This window comes from Pleurodeles waltl, chromosome 3_1 (assembly GCF_031143425.1).
Source record: "Pleurodeles waltl isolate 20211129_DDA chromosome 3_1, aPleWal1.hap1.20221129, whole genome shotgun sequence".
Classification (NCBI taxonomy): domain Eukaryota; kingdom Metazoa; phylum Chordata; class Amphibia; order Caudata; family Salamandridae; genus Pleurodeles; species Pleurodeles waltl.
Genome location: NC_090440.1, coordinates 1,141,862,536 through 1,141,886,506, shown reverse-complemented (window position 1 = coordinate 1,141,886,506; position 23,971 = coordinate 1,141,862,536). Strand labels below are relative to the sequence as shown.

Below are 23,971 nucleotides of genomic sequence, written 5' to 3'. Positions count from 1 at the left end.
AAAGACCACTCGTTAGTCTATTGGTATTACCAACATTTTTTTTTTCTTTAATTGACGTTCTTCTTCTTTAAAATATCATCATCACTCCCACATAGTCAACGCGTTGTATCCATTACATGGATTTTTTCAGGGCTGATCCCAAAGCATGACATGGAAGATGACATAGGTACGTTTCATACCAGTACAAGAAACAAATCCAGCACAGATACAAAGAAAAGACTGAACAGATTACATCAAATGTGGCATAATACTTAGAACTTTACTCAGAAATCATGCTTTTTGTGATTTGATGTAAATATGTTCAGTTGTTTTTGAGAAATGTGTGTTTAAAGAGGTAGTCAGATGATCATGAATGGGTTAAAAAGAAGAATTTTGTCCAGCTGTACTCTGATTCACTACTTTAAAGGGACTAGTCAATCCTGATTGGCTAGCCACAAATAAACAGTATATTGTGGCATCCATTACAAGACTCAGGGACACGTTCTCTGTGCCCTGAAAATGAATGAAAAAAAGATATAAGAAGGCAGAGTGAGCACACCCAGAATCCCAGGGGCGTGTGGGAGGGGCAGGGGTGGTAGCAAAGGGACCCCCTCTGACTGGCTGGCCAAAACATGGACAACATGTTGTGGCAGGCATTAGAGGACTCTGACTCATGGGTCCTCATTGAAATTCACAGTAGTGAATGCCAATGTTTTGAGGGTCAAAAAAGGACATTTATAAAGAGAGATTCTGTTCACTATATAAATAATTTGTTGGTCATACTCATTTTAGGAATGAGGTGAGTTTTTAAGTGATTTTGCCACGTGAAAAATGCTGACCGAGCTGGGATTTGATGAATTATGTTTGAGAGAAAAAGTTCTTTTTTGTGCATCTTTCATAACCTGTATGAGAAAGTCATAGTGAAACCATTCTGATATGCAGAGTGAAATGTGTACTTTCAACCCCAACAGCGGCCTTTCATTTAACTTTCCAGTGTTTTACTGCAGCTTTTCAGAGTGTTGTAATGAACAATTAGAGCACTAACAGTTTGTATCTGTGACAACATTGTGGTACACCTAAAGCCATCTTGATGGATTTGAAGTTGTAAAACCTTAAGAATGACCTTTACAAATGATCAAAGCTAGGGTTTTTTTGTCCTACAAAATATGGTTAGTGCCCTAGATAGCTAAAATACTGCCACTTTTTCTGTGAGTTTTCCAATAGTTTCATCATCCATTTTATTAAACCATTCTGAAACGCAGAGAGAAAAATGTACTTCCAACACCAGTAACAACTGAGCCTGTAAGTTAACACCTTCATAATCAATAGCAGCGTTACCAAAGAGTTCTAATGAAGAAGTAGAGAGCTAACATTTTTTTATTCAAGACTAAAGCAAGACACTTCTTGACGCCATTTTGTTGAACAGGAGCTGTTGAATTTAAAGCTTTTTCCGAGGAGCAGGCTGAAATAAATAAGCATTGAGATATTAATGCACGCATGAACCAGAGGGTTTAAATGTGATGGGAGTTATGGATGTTTAGTAATTTGAGGCATAATATATTTCTGCAGCAGTAAATCATCCCCTTTCCACGTCAGTTTACTCAGCTTACCCATTTTCTCACAGGTCCTAATTTTAAAATAGTAACATTTCGGAATACAAATACGAATATATATATATATATATATATATTATATGTGAGACATAGATCGGGCCTTGAGGGATGGGGTTCACAGGGCCGTACTGTGGCCTGGGGAGGTTGCTCTTCTCACAAAAAAAACAAGAAATCCCCCTGGGGATGGGATACCCAAGGCTGTACTACGACTCAGGGAGTGGGGAGGGGGACCCCCCCCCCCCGCCAAAAAAAAATTAAATCAGCCTGAGGGATGGGATCATGGAGGCCTGCAAAAGGCTTGGGGGGTGGGGTGGGGGGGGGGGGTCCACGCATGCCTTCTCCCCAAACATATTTTTTTTTCAAAAACAGCCACTACCGCTTGGCCCACCACAGAGGTTTCCAAAGTAAAAGGGCAAGAAGCTGCTCCTTTATTTTTTTATCTAGCTACGGCTCATCTGTTTATCCATGGTACCACAAAAGAAATTACATTTTTGACCATATGGGGGTGGGATTGAGTCTCCTCCCCCTTCTCTCCCCTAACCAGTTGAAGGGGGTCAGGGTATCCGTCAAATGGTGCCAACATTTTTAGCAAACCAAAAATTCCTATGGAACTCATGTGCTCCTTACTATAAGTACCCAGTGTTTTTATATATATATATATATATGTATATATATTAATATATGTGGAGAGAGAGAGAGAGAGAAGGTGAGTTATGTTTGAGACTCAAACATGCAAAATAACTGATGAAATTCACCAGTTTGGTTATAAAACACACAGCACAATATCTGGCAGTCAACTCAAGTTGTTCTCAAGTTAACTGTTTATGTGTATGTGTGGCATTGGCAAAGGTGTATTTTTTGCATTGTGGACGATCGTGAGTTATGTCATGCATTGAATGTATTTTAAAACATAACAGTCAGATTTCAGTGGTTTTGCCTGGGGGTTGGGCTCCTACCTCCTGCCTTTCAAGCAAAGCTAGTCACTTATTTTAGTGCATGGCATTTGTACAGCAGATGTCAGTGAGTTATGTCATGTGTTGTGTTTGTTTTAAAGTTTTCAAACATAAATGACAAATTTCAGTGGTTTTCAATCATAACTTATTTCTTTAACTGTGGGTTTTTCACTGTATTTCATTGTTTATTTATGAATTATTTTATTTTCAACCCCCATTATGTACAGCTTTCGGCCTTGTGCATCAGGTTTTGGCAGCTCAACCCACATTATTTTCAACTCATGCCCTGGCCTTTAGCTGTGAGAAGCATTGATGGGCAGCAGGGCTTGGCTTGCCATCAGTCTACAGTGACTGGCCAACCCACACTCCGCACAGGTTTCTGGCTGCAACTAGGGCCTGCGCCAATATGCTTCGTCCTCCCAACCCAGGCTGCACACAACTGGCTCCTACCTAATGCCTTTCAAGGATGGACACCTATTTTAGAATTAGGATTTGCTCGTGCTTTTTTTACAGTGTTTGAAACACATGAGTCGAAGGTGACTTGTGAGTCAGGCACAAAGTGTCTGTTAAATCCAGCAACTAAAATGGACGCTACTGAACTTGAGAGACAGCACCAACTTGTGGGTCGCATGCAGAAAATCGAAGTTTTTTCCAGGACTGCTTACAGTTTTCTATGCGTCTGGGTTCCACTCACCACTATCATGGGACTGGCAATCTTTGGGGTTGACCGCCCATGGCTCTGAAAGTTTTTTTCACAGCACGAAATGGCGCATAATGGCCCCCAAAAAATTCTGCCCTATTCCAGCATTGTGTAAAATTTGAAAATATGGTTGACAGGATTGATTCACGAGTTTAAATCTCAGAGATATACAAAGGTGTTAACCCCTTAAAAACAATCAAAAGGCACGTTTTGTGACTAAAGTTCTACTTTCCCTCCAAGCTTGGTGTTAATCTGTTCAGCGTTTCAGGCTGTAGGTGAGGACAAAGTTTTCTATGGGAGCTAAAATGGGAAACCACTTATTTTTATCACTCGCCTATAACTTATTGCCCAGTTAACAGATCTTTATAAAAGTTGAACGCTGACACTTAGCAGAATGGATTCACCAATTGCCACATATTGTGCAATTCCGTTCATGAGCCATGAGGCCAAAAATTATAGGCAAATCAAAATATGCCCTTTCAGTGAAAGAGTATATCTTGGTGGGGGTCGCCATTAGGTAGTTAAGACCTAGTTTTCTATAAAAAAAAAATTTGTTTTGTTTTGCTAATAACTTTGGTGCCACTTGCCGAATTTTCACATCATTTCCCAAAAAACAATCACGCTATTAGCTGCTGTCTGGAAAGTTTCGGGGTGATCCATCTGGGGGGGGGATGGGGGAGGGGGGGGGCAAGAAATAGGGGGGGTCCCTAAACGTGTTTTCCCTATTAATTTGTTTATAGGGATTTTGAATATTTGTAAACATTGGACGTAATTACATCAAATTGACTATACTGAAGATTAATTTGGAGGTTACTTAGATTATGGCTATTTCGTCATCCATTGCATGAACCTTGCCAGCCATTTATGACCATGACTGAACCATGTTTGAATGGGTTATGTTGTATGGGAGTTAGGCCCTTATTCCAAATGTTGTTTGGAGTTTATTACACCCTGTAATTACCATGTGCGATAAAATCTGTACCCCTCAATTGTCCCCAGTTATGGCTAGCTGATATTTACCAGTGGAAAATAAAGGAACGATTGAACTTTCGTCTTCGTGCACCATTTTAAGGGTTTAACACCTAACTCGTGATTATTATTGCACCCAATAATAACAAACTTCAATGTATTCTATGTTATCAGGTACGATAATTGTTAACCACCCACCAGCACACTCAAAATCAGGATGTTAGAGTTCTGAGCTGGTATATCCGTTCACACTCCTGGTGCGTGCTATGGTATGAGGCCTTACATGTTAGGGCAGGCATGGGCGGTTTCTTTTAAGATGACTGTAGTTAGCCTTGGTTTGTATTCTTATTCTTTGGATGACATTGCATGAAATAGCTTTGGTGGACGGTAGTAGACAATTTTCCGTGTTCTGCAGATGTGAGACGTGACATTCTTTACCAGCTTGTTAATTAAGCAGTATTTACTGTTTTATGTGTTCATAGCTGGTTACTGAGAGACAAGAACATGAAGCTTCGAACCACTTACCCAGGATTTATTGCTGCTTTTGACGCCTATTTTGATCATCTAATGGGAAAAGTGGTCCGGTTTCAGGTACGTATTGTGGACTGTAAAATCTTCACAGGAAAAAAAATGTAATAAATTAATGGCACAATTTGTGATATTGATGGGCGGTTCATTTTGGTACTGTTATGGCTGGAAACTATCAAACGGTTTATATCTAACCCATTCCTGCTGGCTATCGCCTGTGGCATGACACAAAGAGAGCTCGTCCTGCTGGTACTTGTCTGTCCTTTGGGGCCTTTGTGAGCATGGGAGGGAACCTCTGCTCCCAATTTGGACCTTCTTCGGCCTATCAGGAGTTAGTGGAACCTAGGCCTTTTAAAGATTGTTTACATTCTGCTCAGATTGCCAATCTTGATTGCTTTTCTACTTCTTTCCTTGTTCATGAGGTGTATTTGTACAGCAGTATCCCTGCCTTTAAAATATATGGGCCTCATTATGACCCTGGCGGTACAGAACCGCCAGGGCCAATGGGGGCGGGAGCACCGCCGACAGGCCGGCGGTGCTCCCTTGGGCATTCCGACCGCGGCGGTAACGCCGCGGTCGGACCGGGACAACTGGCGGTCTCCCGCCAGTTTCCCGCTGCCCAAATGAATCCTCCAAGGCGGCGCAGCATGCTGCGCCGCCTTGGGGATTCTGACACCCCCTACCGCCATCCTGTTCCTGGCGGTTCGCCCGCGACGGGTGCAGTAGCACCCGCCGCACCTTCCCACTCCGCCGGCTCGATTACGAGCCGGCTTCATCGTGGGAAGGTTGTTTTCCCCTGGGCTGGCGGGCGGGCTTTTGGCGGCCGCCCGCCAGCCCAGGGGAAAACTTGGAATACCCTCCGCGGTCTCTGGACCGCGGAGCGGTATTTTGGAGGGGGGAAGTCTGGCGGGCGGCCTCCGCCGCCCGCCAGACTTAGAATGAGGGCCTATGTCTTTAAAATAGGGGCATGACTACTGCAGTGAAATACTTGATCTGGAAATCTACTAACTCAAGCCAGAGTTTTCCGTCTTGGCAAACAACGTTTGATTGGGAGTCCTTTGTGCTACAGCTCCTCTACGCCCTTGTCAGCATTCTACTATGCTGTCCAGGCTTCAGCCTTTTAGGTCCTACTCTGTGTCGCCCTGGGTTCACAAAATATCTCAAAATCTTGAAAAGGTCTTTGAACAAAAAGCTCAGAGCACTGAAATCTGGATTTAATGGCACATTTCCAGATGAAATCCACATTCTTGACAAGTACTACTCCAAAAAAAATAATCTGGCATGCCAAAAAAGCAATATGAGGAAGTACTTCAGCTAGAACTTTTTATGGCCTGCTGAACTAAAAATTCCAAGGAGTTTTGGACTATCATCAAATGTCTAAATTGAGAAACTGAACCGGGCATACTAAATAGATATAATGTCACGGCTGTAAGTTGGACCACATACATCAGCACCCTTTATAAAACTAAACCGGATTGCTTCAATTTGTTACCTAGCCACTTTAAATTTTCCAAGGCACAGAGCAGACCTGAGACACAAAGCTACCAATATTTGATGTATTTCACACCTAAAACAATTACCAATTTGATCGCGAAAAGAAGAGCTGATGATGCTCACGGTTCTAATGGAAATACCTCAGTTGTCTATAAACAAGAAGTTGAGTTTTGTGCTAGATTGATGGAAGGGCTATTCACAACTTGCTTTGTCATTGACTCTGTCCCCCTGTCCTGGCAAGGAGCAATACTTCCTTCTATTTACAAAAAAAGGTCTGGTGACAAATCCTGAGAGCTACTGCCTTACAGCTCTCCAGGATGTCGAAGCCAAATATTTTGCCTCCCTACTTTTTGAGGATTTGGATGCATGGGCTAACTAAAAAAAAAAAAAAATCTTTCAACCAGACAGGCTTTAGACCCATGCTGGATACTATAGATAATCTACAGTAGTGGCCATCCATATGCTAGTGACAAAGCAGATATTTAAAGAAAGCAGTTCCTCCACTGCTGCTTTGTGGACTACAGCAAGGCCTTTGACCACGTTAATCATCAACTACTCTTGTTAAAACTTAAAGCCTCAGACATCCCTGACCCCATACTCTGGTGCATTATATTGCTTTATTCTGATACTTGGGTAAGAGTAAAACTGGGGTACAACTGTACTGTTTCCAACTACATAAATACAGAACAAGGAGTCAAGCAGGGGTGTGTTTTAGTCCCATCCCTATTCAACCTGCTAATTTGTGATCTGGCACCTGCCTTGGATTTGATAATCAGTGATGCACCAAAATTAGCAAACCAATCTATCACCTCCCTGCTTTATGCAGATGACATTGTTCTTCTAAGACAAACTACGAAAGGTCTGCAGAGACTTATTGATCCTTTACAGAAGCACGGCATCATCAACGGTATGACAGTGAACTACGAAAAGACAAAAATCATAATTTTCGACTCGAAAAGGAAACAAAACTGGCACATGACATCTAAATAATCACACCTGATGGTAGCATCAAATTACAAATACCTGGGATGCTGGCTGGATGATAAGGGTGGGCACTTAACACATTTAAACTCATTAAACCCTAAAGCTGCATCACCTATTTGCCATTCACACAATTTTCAATCAAGTAAAACAGTCCACCTTGAAGCCTCTACTGAAAATTATAAAAGATAAACTTATTCCCACTGTAGGTGATGGCCTGGAAGCTTTCCTGGGAAATTGGGTTCCTTTTAAAACACGGTCCAGAGTTCTGTTTTTAGATCACTATTCAAACTCCCTCTTCATACCTCCGCAGCTCAGATCAGATTGGAATTCATGTTGTGTAACCCACTTTTAGCACAGAAAGCCAGCCTTCTTAAATATCTGCACTCAGCATGTGCAGCAAAAGAAGACACTTAGAAGTTTCATCATTGACCAGCTTTGCATCCCAAAACCCTTGGATGCTTTGGAGCTAAAATAAATGCTGCAACTTACAGGAACCAAAACCTCTTTTACTTGCATTTTAAACTTGCTACAAACAAAACACTTCATAAAGAATCTTTTGAACAGGACCGTCGGACTTTCAAGAGTAGAAAGCACACGGTGCTTGTATAAGGGAGCTATGATAAAAGAGGTGTCCAAACAAACATCACAGACGCATTCTCTGTGTATTACAAAACCAGGTTCTGCTCTATTTGAATGGGAAACTTCTCGTTCCTAGACTTGCTTCCACCTTGGTCAGTTCGAGCAATAAGTACCACCTTTGCAGTCAGCTACAAGAGTCTTTACCTCATCTGCTGTGCACTTGCCCAGCATTAATTGACGACCGCAGAAGGCTCCTCCACCACCTCCTTGTCAAACAAGGTATTCAAACAATTCAGGCAGCTGTGAACTTTACTCTGAATGAAGCACCTCCTCATGCAATCGTTGGAGTAATAAAATTGCTGGACAAAGCACACACAATGATAAAGCTAGATCCATCTCCAAACAACTCAGAATTGTAGGGCGCAGCTCCAAGAACGCCAGTAGAGGGAACCTGACCTATGAGCCTGCATGTGTAACACTCTGCCTTTGGACAGTGAATGGTATTATGTGTTGGCTGCTAGGAGAGTTCAGTCAGCAGGTTAGAGTTATCAATTGTCCCTGCCCTCTACTGTCTGTTGATCCTGTGCTGAAACTCTCCTATCCATCTCCTTAATATCGTCCCCCAGACTTGTGGCATAACCGAGATTTTACCAGTTTTTAGTTTGCACTTTTCTATATTAAACACACTACTCTTTTAACTTCAACACAAGGTACTTTTCATGACTATAGCCGCCTCTAACCTAACCTTTGGTCTTTAGTCTCTCCTGTTTTATTCTTGCGCTAGTCACACCCGGCTAAGATCACTTATGCCTTATTACTAACAAACACAGGCCCAGGTTATTCATAGCACTTGTCACTTTATGGCCTGACCAACCTGCCACACCTGGAGAAAACGGCAATTCTTAGGTACTTTGAGGTGTGCAAAACAAGTAGACATGTGCGTAGGACCCTGCATATATATCAACCTGGCCCTTGCAGATCGTTTTATTCGTATTGCCACAATAGCTGGATACTTTTTCAGATTTTTATCTGTACGATTAGGCTATAGATCTCTTTCTAATTACAGCCCATACTTATTTTATGAATTGTCTCCATCTGTTGCAGCTTTTAAATGTCTTTTTATTTACGCTGCGAAGACAGCTGGCAATTTTCATATTTGTTTGCATTAACTATGTCACTTACGTTTTAGCTTAAAAATGATCTACGAATAGCACTATTTACTGAGTTTATGTTTTTAATTGTCGTATGAATTCTGATTGTACTTGTATTACAAGGTTCTCACTTTGATAGACTTTCTTGTTTAAATAAAGTATTACTAAACGTGAAACTACTGCTTCTGTCAACAACATCCCTTCTTCCATATTTGGCATCATTTTACTCATTTGACAGCATCTCTGCCTTGCGCATGTGGCCATATGTATTACTGGGACTTCCCTGATTGCTCTGTATTTTTTGAGGTATGTGCATAGAGGATCCCAATGCCCCTCTGGCAAGGTTGGTGCTATGTAGTTTCCTATGTTTTTGTCCCCCTGCCACATCACTCCCACCTAGATTACCTGTGACACTGGCCATCCAGATAAACCCTGCCTCTAGAGTAATAGAAATCAAAGTGTAACACTTGACCTCCAGAGTAAATTAGAAACATAAGTTATTTACAATTATATTCTGCATGTGTCACCCCTTCTGCCCCCCACCTCAGCCACACTTTAGGACACTGCCTCCCAAGACAGATAAGAGCACTTCTCTGGCTACTCACCATGCACTCTCCCATGGTGTAACCAACAGTGTGATTTGTCGCCCGGCTAAAGGCTATGACCTGCTGTAATACAATTAAGCACAACTGGGTAAGCATCAGGACCTTGAAGAACAGAAACTTCCACATTAGAGTTATTTGACCAATGCCGTTTCCCGAGTGGGTCGTGGGTGGAGTTTGCAGTCACAGGGCAGGTGCGGCGTGTGAGGAAGGCTTGGGGGGGGGGGGGGGTGACGACCTAAAAATTAATAAAATTAAATAATACCAAAAAAAGGACACTTACCTTTTCGACACAGTCCCGCGCCACGCTGCTCTTCCCTGCTGGCTGCATGCAGGCACAGGCTCCCAGCCTGCCCTGCAGCCAATCTTGACGATGCTCAAAGCAGCGTCAGGATTGGCTGGGAGCACCCAGGGCGCTCCCGGGCAGACTGGGAGCCTGTGCAGGCTCTCTCCAACCAGGCAACTGTGTTGCGGGTTGGAGAGAGCCTACAGCGCATGTGTGTTTGGCTGGCCAGACGTCAGCCAAACATACATGCGCAGTGATGGGGAGTGTTGAGCACTCCCCCTCACAGCTCCTCACCCCAGATGCCCCACCCCTTTCACAACGAGGGGATAATAAACATAGTTCATTATCCCCTCGTTGTGAGAGTTTTGCAGCTTCTCCTGGTGATTATGGGGTATTTTACTATGCGTATAAGCTGTGCAGATGTATTTAAGCACTGAGCTTGTGCTATAGAAAACTGTCTGAGAGTTTGAACACAGGCATAGAGTGAAACAGCGCTCTGTAGAAAGTGTTTCTGTTATTGGAGGATGGAGGTGCTGCAGAACATTGTGCTACTTTCAAAGTAATATTAGAGTCAAATGTCATTTTAGCTCATTATCTCATTTTACAGTTCTTTTTTCATACCTGCTTTCTCCTTTTGTTACTATTTATCCATATTTCTCTTTCTTCCCCTTTTGTATTTTTTTTCTTTGCTGTGGGTCAAAGTCATATGGCGAAAAATAAGAGCAGGTCACCAAAAATGAGTGCGGGTGGACCCCAGCTGCAACCGCGGCTAAAATTAGGCGTTGGCCACAGGAAACCTTTTCCGAGATGTGCAGCTCTTTTATGAAAGACGTGCTGCTAAATTGGTGAGTCAGTCAGCCAACCAGGGCTGTACACAAAGCCCTGACTGGGACTGTCCGTAATAGAAGCACCTAAGAATAAACCTCGCTGCTTAAGAACCTCTTATTAGAAGGACACAGGAAGGGTCTTGGCAATTTGCGGGAATAGCGGGCCAATATTCTAAAAGAGCAAATTTCTGACTTCATGGGCAGTGGCTAGGAGCATCCCACCAGATTTGCCAAGATTTCAAACTGCCTATATGTGACATTTCCATGTTTTCGGTGTGCTTATGTGTGATATTTTATGTAGTGCAAACTCAATTTACTTTGGCCTGGTGTGAAAGCACAGCTTCCCGTTAACCCCATAGCCTGTGTGTAATACAAGAACATACTGCTTTTTTATCCAACTGCACTCTGCATTCTGGGATATGTATTTTGTTTGCCCATTAAAGACCTTGGAATATAAGTGACATTGGCTAGCAGTGCAGATTTGCCAGTGAGCAGGTATATGATCTTATATCTTGATGATTTCACAATTAGATTGTGCCTTTAGTTCGGAATGGTATATGCATTCCCTAGTCTGAAACAATGCAGACATTTCTACTAACAGTGCAAACTTTATAGCGTCTTGAAGGCTATTGCTATTGATGAGAATTGAAATTGCTCCCTGTTTAAAATTGAAATAAAACAATATTCATACACATCATTTGAAAAAGGTGGGATGTGCCTCTTTTTTTGTATGTTACAAATTTCACAGGTTAGAATACTGTCTAGTGCAGCAGTACGGATATCCCACAAGAAAACGACTACTTTGGATGAAAGCATTATAGTTTAAGCATTTTACCCAGAAAAATATATGTGCTATATTGTGATTATATTCTGTAACATTTAACACAAACTGCTCCAGTTTCAAAACTGCCACCTGAGGGGACCACAGAAAGACTGTTAAATCTAGCAAAGAAACTTGAGTGTATTTTATATGTTTCTTTTTTCATCAAAGGGATAACCTCATGTTTTTTTGGACCAACTGAACAGCACGCCATTTGGAAAAATAGAGGGGTGCCTTGAGGACGGAGGTAATAGAAATGGCTACTCGCTCACAGGGATCTAGGAGTGTATGGTTTTTGCCAGAAGAGGCATACCGTCTAGTCTGCTGGGGAAGTAAGGAGCTGCATGCCCTGCTGATACAAGTGTTTAAAATTCCCATCCACAATTCTGCCACTCATCAAAGCAGCTCTGCTGTCTCCCCGATCGTGTATTGTGCCATTATTGTTTTCTGATTGTGTGCTTTTCTTATTGTAACTGCTTGTATTTTTGCTCGTTTTCAGTGTTTTGCCCCTTGTGCGCTCCCCGTTCCCTGCCGCTGCCTCCCTGCGGCCCGCCCCCCTCGCGCCCCCATTTGCCGCTCCCTCCCGCCTCCCGCCTCCCAGCTGGTCCTCCCTCCCTTCTTAATGGCTGGCGCTGCGCGGACGCGCGCAGCGGGCGCGCCGCTGGTGCGCCGGAGGCAAGCCCGTCTGCGCCCGTCCGCGCCTGGACCGCGCCCAGCGCCACCCCCCCTGGCCCCCGCGCCCCCCACATCCGCTACTCGACCAACGAACTCCGCGCTTTCAACCCCGGCCCCTCCACTGAATGTTTCCGGGCGTCCCCGAAGCACACTAAAGGACCTTTTTCCTGCCGCACCTGCAACTTCTCCTGCATCAGAACGACTAATCCAACTACTAAAATTTTCAACCCCAACCACCTGAACTGCATCCTCATCAACACCTGCTCCGCACGAAAACACGCCATCGAGCTCTGGGATTTGCTCGACACCACTGCACCTGACGTGGCTTTCCTGACCGAAACCTGGTGGAACGACTCCTCGGCTCCGGACATCGCCATCGCCATACCGGACGGCTACAAAATCATCAGAAGAGATCGAACCAACGGAATCGGAGGCGGAATAGCCATCGCTCACAAAGCTACCCTCAAAATTCACACCCACTCGGACGACACCCTCAAGACAGCCGAACACCTCCACTTCCAGATCCACACGGACCCCAACACGACCCTCAGAGGAACCCTCATATACCGCCCTCCAGGACCAAGAGCCCCCTTCCGCGACACCATCGCCGACCTCGCAAGCACCCACGCCCTCGCCTCCACTGATTACATCCTCCTGGGAGATCTAAACTACCATCTGGAAAACGCCAACGACGCCAACACCGCATCACTGACCTCCAACCTCCTCAACCTCGGACTCCACCAGCTAGTCAACACTCCCACCCACATCGCCGGACACACCCTTGACCCCCTCTTCACCTCAAGCAACCACATCTCTTTCAGCCACACCTCCGAACTCCACTGGACCGACCATCACTGCGTCCATTTCACCTATAAGAAAATCACAGAGCAACACCGCATCCAGCTACCTCCTCACCGCCACTGGAGCAAAGTCACCCAAGACCAACTGACCAGCACCCTCATCAACAACCCTCCACCCGACGCAACCGACCCGAGCACAGCCGCCATCAATCTCCATCAATGGATTCTCGACTGCGCCAACACCCTTGCCCCACTCAAGAAACCCACCGCAATCCAAGGAAAGAAAAAACCAGCCTGGTTCACAGACGATCTAACCACCTCCAAAAGCATCTGCCAGAAGCTCAAAAAGAAATGGATCCAAGAACGCACACCCGACAACCTCGCCACCCTCAAAAACGCCAACCGTGAACACCACCAACGGATCCGCCTCGCCAAGCGCGCCCACTTCACCGAACGCATCAACAACAACGCCCACGACTGCAAAGAACTCTTCGGCATCGTGAAGGAACTCTCCAATCCAAAAGCCAACTCCAACGACATCCCGCCCTCCCAGAAACTCTGCGACTACCTCTCCACCTTCTTCCACCAGAAAATCGCCACCATCCACAACAGCTTCAACACCGGTCCACCGCCAGACCCCACCCCCGACGTCTCCTCCCACGACTGCCGCCTCACCGCCTGGACCCACGTGGACGATGCAGAAACCATAACAACCATGAACACCATCCACTCAGGCTCCCCCACGGACCCTTGCCCTCACCACGTATTCAACTCAGTCAACGCCACCATCGCCCCCGAACTCCGCAAGATCATCAACTTCTCTTTCACTTCCGCCACTTTCCCGGACAGCTGGAAACACGCAGAAATCCAACCCCTCCTCAAGAAACCCAAGGCCGACCCCAACGATCTCAAAAACTTCCGTCCGATCTCTCTCCTCCCTTTTCCAGCTAAAGTCATCGAGAAGATCGTCAACACTCAGCTCACCCACTTCCTCGAAGACAATTCCATCCTGGACCCCTCACAATCCGGATTCAGACGAAACCACAGCACTGAGACTGCTCTCCTCGCCGCCACAGATGACATCAGACATCAAATGGACAACGGCGAAACCTCAGCCCTCATCCTCCTCGACCTATCAGCCGCCTTTGACACAGTCTGCCACCGCACCCTACTGACCCGCCTCCAGGAAGCCGGCATCCAAGATAAAGCCCTCCACTGGATCTCATCCTTCCTCTCCGACAGAACTCAGAGAGTCCGTCTCTCCCCTTTCCGCTCCAAAGCCACCAACCTCATCTGCGGCGTCCCCCAAGGATCCTCCCTCAGCCCTACGTTGTTCAACGTCTACATGGCCCCCCTCGCTAAACTGGCCCGCCAACATCATCTCAGCATCATCTCCTACGCCGACGACACCCAGCTCGTCCTCTCCCTGACCAAAGACCCGCTCACCGCCAAAACAAACCTCCACGAGGGACTAAAAGCCATCGCCGATTGGATGAACAACAGTCGCCTGAAACTCAACTCTGACAAGACGGAAGTCCTCATCCTCGGGCGCACTCCCTCGGCCTGGAACGTCATGGTGGCCCTCCGACCTCAGACCCCCGCCCACCCCTGCCAACCACGCAAGAAACCTCGGCTTCATCCTGGACTCCGCCCTCACCATGTCCAAACAGGTCAGCGCCGTCTCCTCCTCCTGTTTCAACACCCTTCGAATGCTCCGCAGAATCTTCAAGTGGATTCCAACAGAAACCAGAAAGACGGTGACCCAGGCCCTCGTCAGCAGCAGACTTGACTACGGCAACGCACTCTACACAGGCATCCCAACCAAAGACATCAAACGACTCCAACGTATCCAAAATGCCTCCGCCCGACTGATTCTCGACATACCCCGCCGATGTCACATCTCCCCTCACCTGAAGGAACTCCACTGGCTCCCGGTAGACAAGAGGATCACCTTCAAACTCCTCACCCACGCTCACAAGGCGCTTTACAACACCGGACCCTCCTACCTCAACACCAGACTTAACTTCTACACTCCAACACGTCAACTCCGATCCGCCAACCTCGCCCTCGCCATCGTACCCCGAATCCAGCGCAAGACCTCCGGCAGCAGATCCTTCTCCTTCCTCGCCGCCAAGACCTGGAACTCTCCCCACACCTCTACGCCAGACCCAGGACCTCCTCGCATTCAGAAGGCTCCTCAAGACCTGGCTCTTCGACCGCTAAACAGCAGCGCACCACGCCCCCCCCTCCCCTCAGCGCCTCGAAACCCTGATGGGTACATAGGATTCTTCACAAGTGGTATCTTGTCCAAAAGTGTCTGAGTTGGTAGGGTCAGAGACCCTGCTTAAATACCCAAATGTGCCTTTGAAGTGGGGGGGGGGAGACTTCAAAGAGTGGCTTAGAAGTGCACAAGGTCCCCTTTCTGTTCCATCCTGTCTGCCAGGGTCCCAGTAGGGGGTGTGGCAGTCGTTTGTGTGAGGGCAGGCTACTGTCCTTTGACATGTAATTGTCAGGCCCTCCACCCTTCCAGCCCAGGAAGACCCATTCAGTATGCAGATGTATGCAAGTGTGACTGAGCATACTGTGTTTGGGGTTGTCTGAGTGAATGCACAAGGGAGCTGTCAACTAAACCTAGCCAGACGTGGATTGTAAGGCACAGAATGATTTAAGTGCAGAGAAATGCTCACTTTCTAAAAGTGGCATTTTTAAAATAGTGATATTAAATCCAACTTCACCAGTTAGCAGGATTATGTATTACCATTCTGGCCATACTAAGGCCCTCATTATGAACACAGCGGAAAAGACCGCACCGCCGGCGGTGGTGGTTACTACTGCCAACAGGCTGGCGGTCTGGACTGCCAAATAATGAAGCACATGAAAAACAGGCAGCCTGAAAACCACTCACCCCCAGCAGAGGAGTGCCGACATCGACGGAAGAGGCGCGCACAGGCCGACGGAAAAGGCCATACCCGCCCAACAAATAATGAAGCACAAGACCGCTGCCAGTTCCGGGGCAGGAACCATCACAACTCACAGCCAGGCTCAAACAAACCCTATAAAAGGAAACACTCACCGGAGGCACACAAAACACGCCGAAGCAGACATGGAGAGAGAATTGGAGTTCATGCCAGTGCTGCTCCTTGCCATATACCTCCACAACCGTGACCGCCGATGAAGACGACGACGACGGTAAGTACCACAACCTACCAAACAAGGGAAGAAAGGGCACAGTTACATACCCACCCAACCTGCAACACACCCACAACCCCTCACAACATCACAAGTCATACACACCTGAGCAAGAGGTACTTACCCGACACATGGCCAAGACAACCTGCCTAAATTAGACACATGTGCACAACACCCCCGCACAATTAAACAAAGAACCACGTATCGAGAGTGTGCCAGCATCAACACTGGGCACACAAACTTTATTACAGATGTTATAGCAGATTGTCCAAATGAGGCCTTTGTCGAGTCCAACACTAAAAGGCTGATGGGCCAAAATGGCCTGAACTTGACTCCCACATGTGCACATGGTACTCCATCATAAAGGGACATCAATGGGGCAGCCAGGCACCTCAGGGAACAGAGGCAGGGGTTGGGGGGGTGGGGACTTACATCTGGGAGGGGAGGCTTGGGCTTACGTTTGGGAGGTGGAGGGGGTTTGGGTTTAGCCTTGGAAGGTGAGGGAGCGGGCTTAGACCAGGGGGTGGCAGATGGACCAGAGCCAGTACGTGGCTTCTTGCTCACTGCGGACGGGGCACGGGAATGAGAAGGCGGACAGGGGCGGACTTGGACATGGAAGGAGTGGACAGGGCAAGGAGGCGGGCACGTTTAGGGATGAGATGGGGTGGGCCAGTGGGTTCAAAAAGGTCAACATGAGATAGGAAAAGTTTTTTAGGGGCAGTCGGGGTGGACATGGAGGAAGGTGTGGGAGTGGAGGTAGAGGGAGTGGTTGTAACAGGTGTAGGTGTGCGTGACCTGGATGCAGGTGCCTGTACAGTATGCTGAGGTGTGGTGGATGTGTGTTGGGTGGATGTCTGGGAATGTTTGAGTGTCTTGGGAGGAGGGGGTTGGACACAGTAGGACAAGACAGGCTGCCAGTGTAAATGGATGTTGTCTGGGTGTCTGCAAGTTTGGTGAGTGTGATGCAAGTGTCACTCAAAGTCGTTGTGGTGTGTGCAGGTGTGGTGTCTGGGATGCATGACTGGATGTCTGATGTTGTGGTGACTCCAAGAATGGGGCCAGAAGCAGTGACTGAGGGTGCAGTGCTTGTGAGTGTGCATGTAGAGGTGACAGACAGGGAGGCGGGAGAGGTGGACACACTGGGGGAAGTGGATGTTGTTGTGTGTGCCTTTGTATGTTGGCTGTGTGTATGCCTGTGGTGGAAAGTGTGGTGTTTGTGTTTCTGAGTGTGCTTCTTGCGTGTTGAGGTGTGTGCATGGCTGTCTGAACGTGTGCCTGGGATATTTGGTTCACTCATACTCCCACCCAGCTAATACACCAACACGCAGAACCTACAGCTATTGTCATGCCTATGCCCCTGACTAATGGCCACAACCCTAGCATACAACCATCTCCCACATTACAGAAGGACCTGAGGAACAGCAGACCTGCCCCTAATCATCTAATTGCCCATGGGGGCCGTATTGCTGTAAGACATGAGTAAGAGTCCTTGCCACTAGACAGCATACATACTACAGCACCCTCAGACATCCATCAAGGAGGCATAAAATGGTCTCGGTACTCACTCCCTTGTGTCTGCTGTGCAGCCTTCAAGCTCCCATACAAGTCTGGATATGCCAACACCAGAATGCAGTGCATTGGGGGGGTCAGGGCCCGACGGGCACCCCTTCCTCGTTGGGAGGACTTCCCTAGCTGGGCCTCGCAGGTCTTCCTGACCCAGCGCCACGTGTCCTCTCACCGCTTCCTGCAGTGGGTGCTCTACCGGTTGTAGACCCCCAGGGCTGGCACCTCCCTGGCGATGACCTGCCAGAGTCCCCTCTTCTGATGGGCGCTGACCTGTAGGGGACACACTGAAAAGTAACACAGAGGTCAGACAATGCCCATTTGATACCGCTAGCTGTACGTCCTCTATCGGATGGACACTTACCAACATCATTCCACCACCTCACTCGTGCTGATTGTCAAACATTCAACGCCTGTGCAGATACAAATCATGCACACATGCATACAGGCATCCACCACTATCACACACATCCATGCACGCCATCCACCTACTCACCTGCACCTCTGGTCGCCCATATAACTTTACATACAGGGGTAGGACCCAGTCCACCAGCTTCTCCAGCTCCTTCGTGTTGAAGGCCGGGACCCTTTCCCCTGTGACTCTTGCCATTTGAGTAACCAGAGTCAGGACACAGCAGCACACTCAGTAGAGTACTTCCATGCACGGAATCTGGGAGTCAAGTAAACCTAGGGTGACAAAATGGCGTACCCTTCACGGCGGTGTGCACCATCACCGCTGGCGGCGATCATGATAGGCCCATATTCCCCATAGACAACCATGTTAACCAATGAATGGGTGCACAGCGGTGAACACCGCCTCACGCCATTACAACAACCACTAGCGGTATGAGGTCACTTCCACTGCTACATATCTGGATAGCAGGGGGCTGCCATTTTGAAAGTACTACACAGATATTTCCAGGTTATGGGCCCCATGCAGGCCCTATGGACCCCAGCCCTCATTCACATGCCCAAATTACTATTTATTGCCCAGAACAGTCCAGACGTATCAGTTAAAACATCACTCCATTTGTACATCCTACAATGCTTGTGTGTAACCTACATGTTGTACAGCAGTGTTTTATACACAACAGGTTGTGCAAATGAATGTGTGTCCCTCACATGTGTTCGCCACTTCTCCTAGGTACAGACCCATGAGGTGAGGGAGGGCCCCATCTGTGTACAGACCTCTTGTTGATTTGGAGACCATGGTGGAACGTCACATCATTATCAAAGACAGACTCACTCGTAGCTACTGGATCCTGTACAGAGACTGGCAAATCGGAATCACCATGACATCCATACTGAAGTGCAAGTGCTCTCTGTACTCCATTTCCTGGTCACGGCTCATTTCAGGTGACAGTGGGCATGGGTGCAGGGTTCTCACAGCCAATGTCTAGCCTTATCCTGTCCAAATTCCTGGATGCATTTATAGTACACCTGCAGACATATGTGAAGTTTTCCCTAAGGGCTGAACTCCCTGCCATCAAGTCAGACTTTTATGCCTTTGCCAACATTCCCCATGTGATAGGTGCAATTAATGGCACACACATAGCTCTCATCCCCCCAAGAGTAAGTGAACAGGTGTACAGAAACAGGAAGAACTTCCACTCAATGAACATTCAATTGGTGTGTACTGCAGACCAGTACATTTCACATGTGAATGCCATGCTCCCTGGATCAGTCTATGATTAATTTGTCCTGAGGAACAACAGTGTGCCACACATGATGGAACAACTACAAGGGGACAGAGGATGGCTCATAGGTGAGTGTGTTTGACACTTTTTCTGTACATAGCTGACAGCCAGGTTGTCTGCAACTGATGATAGTTTGTTACAGTCCTGTGTCACCCATTTTGCAGGTGATTTTGGCTACCCCAACATTCATTGGTTCCTGATACCAGTGAGGAATCCTAGGACAGATGCAGAGAGGAATTACAATGAGGCCCATTGGCGAACTAGGATGGTGATTGAGTGCACTATAGGTCTCCTGAAGGCTAGATTCCGTTTGCATCCATCTCTGTGCTATGGCCCTGAGAAGGTGTGTAGAATAGTGGTGGTCTGCTGCATTCTGCACAATGTGGCTGTGAGGAAATCTATCCCCCTACTGGAGGAGGAGGGTGCTGTATATCCAGACCTGCTTCCTCTGAGAGGGGATGAGAGTGATGGTGATGATGAAGAGGGGGAAGATGTTCACTCCTTGAACCAACGGATCCAACTATACTTCCAGTGACTATGAGGTACTGTTCACTGATTATGTTGTCTGCACTGCATAATGTCAGTCTCATTCATTCACTCTGGGGATGTGAGGTCTGTAGTCATTGACACTGTTACATGAATTTCAGGTGCCATGTGCCATGATAACCAACATGGTGTACATTTCTGTTTTTCTCCACACAATGATGTGTGTGGGGTGCCATTCCTGCAATAAAGGTCTGATTATTGAATTTAACTGGCAAATGCATTCACACTTACATTTGATTCAACATAATGACAGGGGACATAGAAATTGGTGTACATGTGTTTTAATTGTTGTCAGGAAAACATTGGTGCTCTTTTCGGTGATGGGGAGTGGGCTGATGGTGGATGTCCATACTGGCTACATGGTCTCAGCGATTGGTGGCAGTGTGTATAGGTCCATCTGTACCTTGCAAGTTGTTGAGTTGCTATTGGCCGCTGAGGATGGTAGCACAGTGGCACACTTGGGAAACAGTTTGTGTCAAAGTCACTTCTTTGAGGGTGCCTTGGTCTTGGCAGGTGTTCCAGTGCCATATCTGGGTCTGAGGGACTGTTTGAGTGTCTGTGCTGGGCTGTATGGGTAGGGGTGCTGGTCTCCTGTGTGTCCTTAGACAGTGACACTAGTCCAGATGCTGCTGATGATGTTGATGGCTGGTCTGTGTCGTGGTCAGTGGTAGGGACTTCCTAGTTTGTGGGGGTCTCAGGCTGGGTTGGGTGGTGGTGCTGCACCCCTGCAATAGTAGCCATGGTGGCATTGAGTTGTTTCCACTGTTCCATGGTCTCTTGATGTTGGGCTATCTGCAGCCTTTGACTCTGCTACAGGGTGGCAAGGATCTGGCCCATCCTGTCTTGGGTATGGTGGTATGCTTCCAGAACCTCAGAGATCACCTCCTGGGCTGCAGCATCCAACCTTTGGCCTCCCCCTAGGCCACTGATACTCTCCCACTGGGCCTAGTCCCCTGTGCCTGTGTCCCCTGCACAGGTCTGGCGGTACCACTTGTTCTGGGGCCATCGTCATCCTGCCTGTTCCTAGGTGGAGACTGTGGTCTCTGTACTTGTGTTCCACCAGTCTGTGGCCTGGATACACTGGTGTGGGGTCGTTTGGCACGTGCAGATGTTGGTGGCTGGGTGACAGGGTTGTCAGTGGTGTTCTGGGTAGGGCTGCTGGAGAGTGACAGTCCAGGACTGTGTGACTGACCTGAGTATTCCTCAGTGTCCACAGTTCCCTCTCAAGTATCCTGAGTGGTGCTTCTGTCTCTGTGTGGGGCACTGGCACTCCTTGTCCTTTCCGTCAGGGTGGCATGGGTGGTGGTGCCTGTGGGGGGATGGACATGTGTGTTACATTTACTAATTCGCATGAGGATGCACAGCTCTGGCCTATTTTGTGCAGTTCTTTCCCCGTTGGGTCATGCAGGGACCTTTTGTGGGGTTACCATTGCATTTTGCATGGGATGTGGTGGTGCATTGTGGGTGGTGTAGTGCCATTGTGATACCTTGCAGGGGTGAGTGGCTGTGCACAGGGGGAGGGATGTGGGCCTGTTGGTGAGTTTGTGGGCATGCAAGGTGCCTGGGTGTTGTGATTGAGGCCAGGGTGGGGTGTGATCCTAGTGGTAGTTGGAGGGGTGAGCTGGTGCATGCATTACAGGTGTGGTGGATATGGGGTAATTGTAGATGACTTACCCAAGTCCATTCCTCCACTGAGTCCAGTGAGGCCCTCAGGGTGCAAGATGGCCAGTACCTTTTCCTCCCTGTCAGTGTATTCGGGGGGTGTAGGTGGGGGTCCTCCACCAGTCTTCTGGACCGTAATGTTGTGCCTCGATGCCATTGACCTCACCTTCCCACGCAGGTCGTTCCATCTCTTGCGGATGTCGTCCCTCGTGCTTGGATGATTTCCCACTGTGTTGACCTTGTTCACTATAGTCTGCCATAACTCAATTTTCCTGGCGATGGGTGTGTGCTGGATCTGTGCCCGAAGATTTGTGGCTCGACCTTGAGTATCTCATCCACCATTGTTCTAAGCTCCCTTTCTGTGAAGTGTGGGTGCTTAGGGGATGCCATGGTGTGTGTTGTGGGTGCTGTGTTGTGTGGATATTGGTATGGGTACTGTTGTGTGGTTTGGTGTGTGTACGTCTAGTGTTGTCAGTCTGGCTTATCCTATTGGCGATGCAAAGGATTGTGGGGTGTGTCCGTGCATGTTTTATAGCATTGTGGATGTGTATCAGGTGTGCGGGTTTCAACCTTGCCAATGTGTGCAATGTGTGCTTTCCTTGCTGTTGGGTACCATTGCTTGCTGTGGGGGTCTGTACCACCAGTGGTCATTCGGCATCCACTAACCGCTGCGGTGATTTGTGCATCATTATTTGGAAGTTGGGAGATTTGTGTGCTTGGCGGTGGCGGGGTGGGATGTGCAGCTTTTCTGCCGACAAGGCCCTGGCGGTGGCTGGTGGTAGCAGAAAGTTTGGAAGATTCTGTTTTTGGCATCTTTATATGGCGGGTTTCGGTTCACCGCCAATGGTGGTCTTCTGTTCACCATCGCCACGGCGGCCGACGGTGTTTACTGCCATGTTCATAATGACCCCCTAAATATGACCTTGTTACTCCTTTCAGATCAGAATCTACCACTCAAACAGTATATGTGGGTAGCCCTAATGTTAGCCTATGAAAGGAGCAGGTCTCACAGCAGTGTAAAAGGAATTTAGGAGTTTTACCCTGCCAGGACATATATACGACACAGGTACCTGTCCTGCCTTTTGCCTACATAGCACCCTGCCCTATGGGTTATCTAGGGCCCACCTTAGGGGTGACTTATATGTAGAAAAAGGGGAGTTTAAGGCTTGGCAAGTTCTTTTAAATGCCAAGTCGAAGTGGCAGTGAAACTGCACACACAGGCCCTGCAATGGCAGGCCTGAGGCATGGTTAAGAGGCTACGTATGCGGGTGGCACAATCAGTGCTGCAGGCCCACTAGTGCCATTTAATCTATAGGCCCTGGGCACATGTAGTGCACTTTACTGGGGTCTTACAAGTAGATTAAATAAGCCAATTGGGTATGAAACAATGTCACCATGTTTTAAGGGAGAGAGCATATGCTCTTAAGCACTGGTTAGCAGTAGTGAAGTGTGAAGAGTACTAAAACCAGCAAAAACAGTGTCCAAGAAGTGGAAGGAGGCAGGCAAAAAGTTAGAGGTGACCACCCTAAGGCTGTCTGGTCTAACAAGTATCAGTGACATTGGTACCCTCATGTTCAGTGACTTGCTGTACAATGGCCTAAAGTGGAGATCACTACGGATCTGTACACAACATGTTCCGGAAAAAATTGGAACATCTTTTTGAGATCCATCAGAAGACCACTGTGGTGTGCCTAAACCCTAAAGTATACAAAAAAGTGATGGATAAAATGCCTGAAGTATTCTAGAGCCACTGGTAATTACTCAGGGCTGCATCCCAGTCCATTGTTATTTTGCACACCATGCTCCCTTAGATTGGACCCAGCCATATGCAAGTCAGTCTTGACCCGGTTCCAATGGTAACAGTGAAGCCTAGACTGCCAGACCATGTCCTTCCTGAACGGGAACACAAGGAACCCAGGACTGGTTTTGCCCTAGTTGGGGCTCAACAGCCAAGTAAGCTTGGTTCCAGTTATACAATATGCATATTGGTCCCAGTGACACATTATGCACTGCACCCATGTCTGGCCATACTCATCCCACTTAGGGCGACACACTAAAGTATACAAAAAGTGATGGACAGAATGCTTGAATAAATCTCAGCCACTGGTAATTACTGGGGCACACAATCCATCCTTATTTTGCACACCATGCCACCTCACTTTGGGTCCAGCCATATGCAAATCACTTTTGACCCTGCTCAAGTGGAAACAGTCCAGCCTGAACTGCCAGGCTACATCTTCCCTGAACTGGAACACAAGTAACCCAGGGCCTGTTTAGCTCTTATTAGAGCTCATCAGCTAGGTACAATTTGGTTCAGTGCCACAACATGCATGGGACCCACGTCTAAGCATACC

At 47.5% G+C, this 23,971-nt stretch overlaps 1 protein-coding gene across 2 annotated transcripts in view; it reads left to right on the top strand.

The window, feature by feature from the left end:
• GLB1L2 (galactosidase beta 1 like 2) overlaps positions 1 to 23,971 on the top strand; it is a 746,782-nt gene that overhangs the window by 207,104 nt on the left and 515,707 nt on the right. For both annotated transcript variants that reach the window (XM_069224446.1, XM_069224447.1), the window contains exon 5: positions 4,697 to 4,805. In XM_069224446.1, the coding sequence (XP_069080547.1) occupies positions 4,697 to 4,805 (109 nt within the window). The remainder of the gene's footprint in view (positions 1 to 4,696; positions 4,806 to 23,971) is intronic.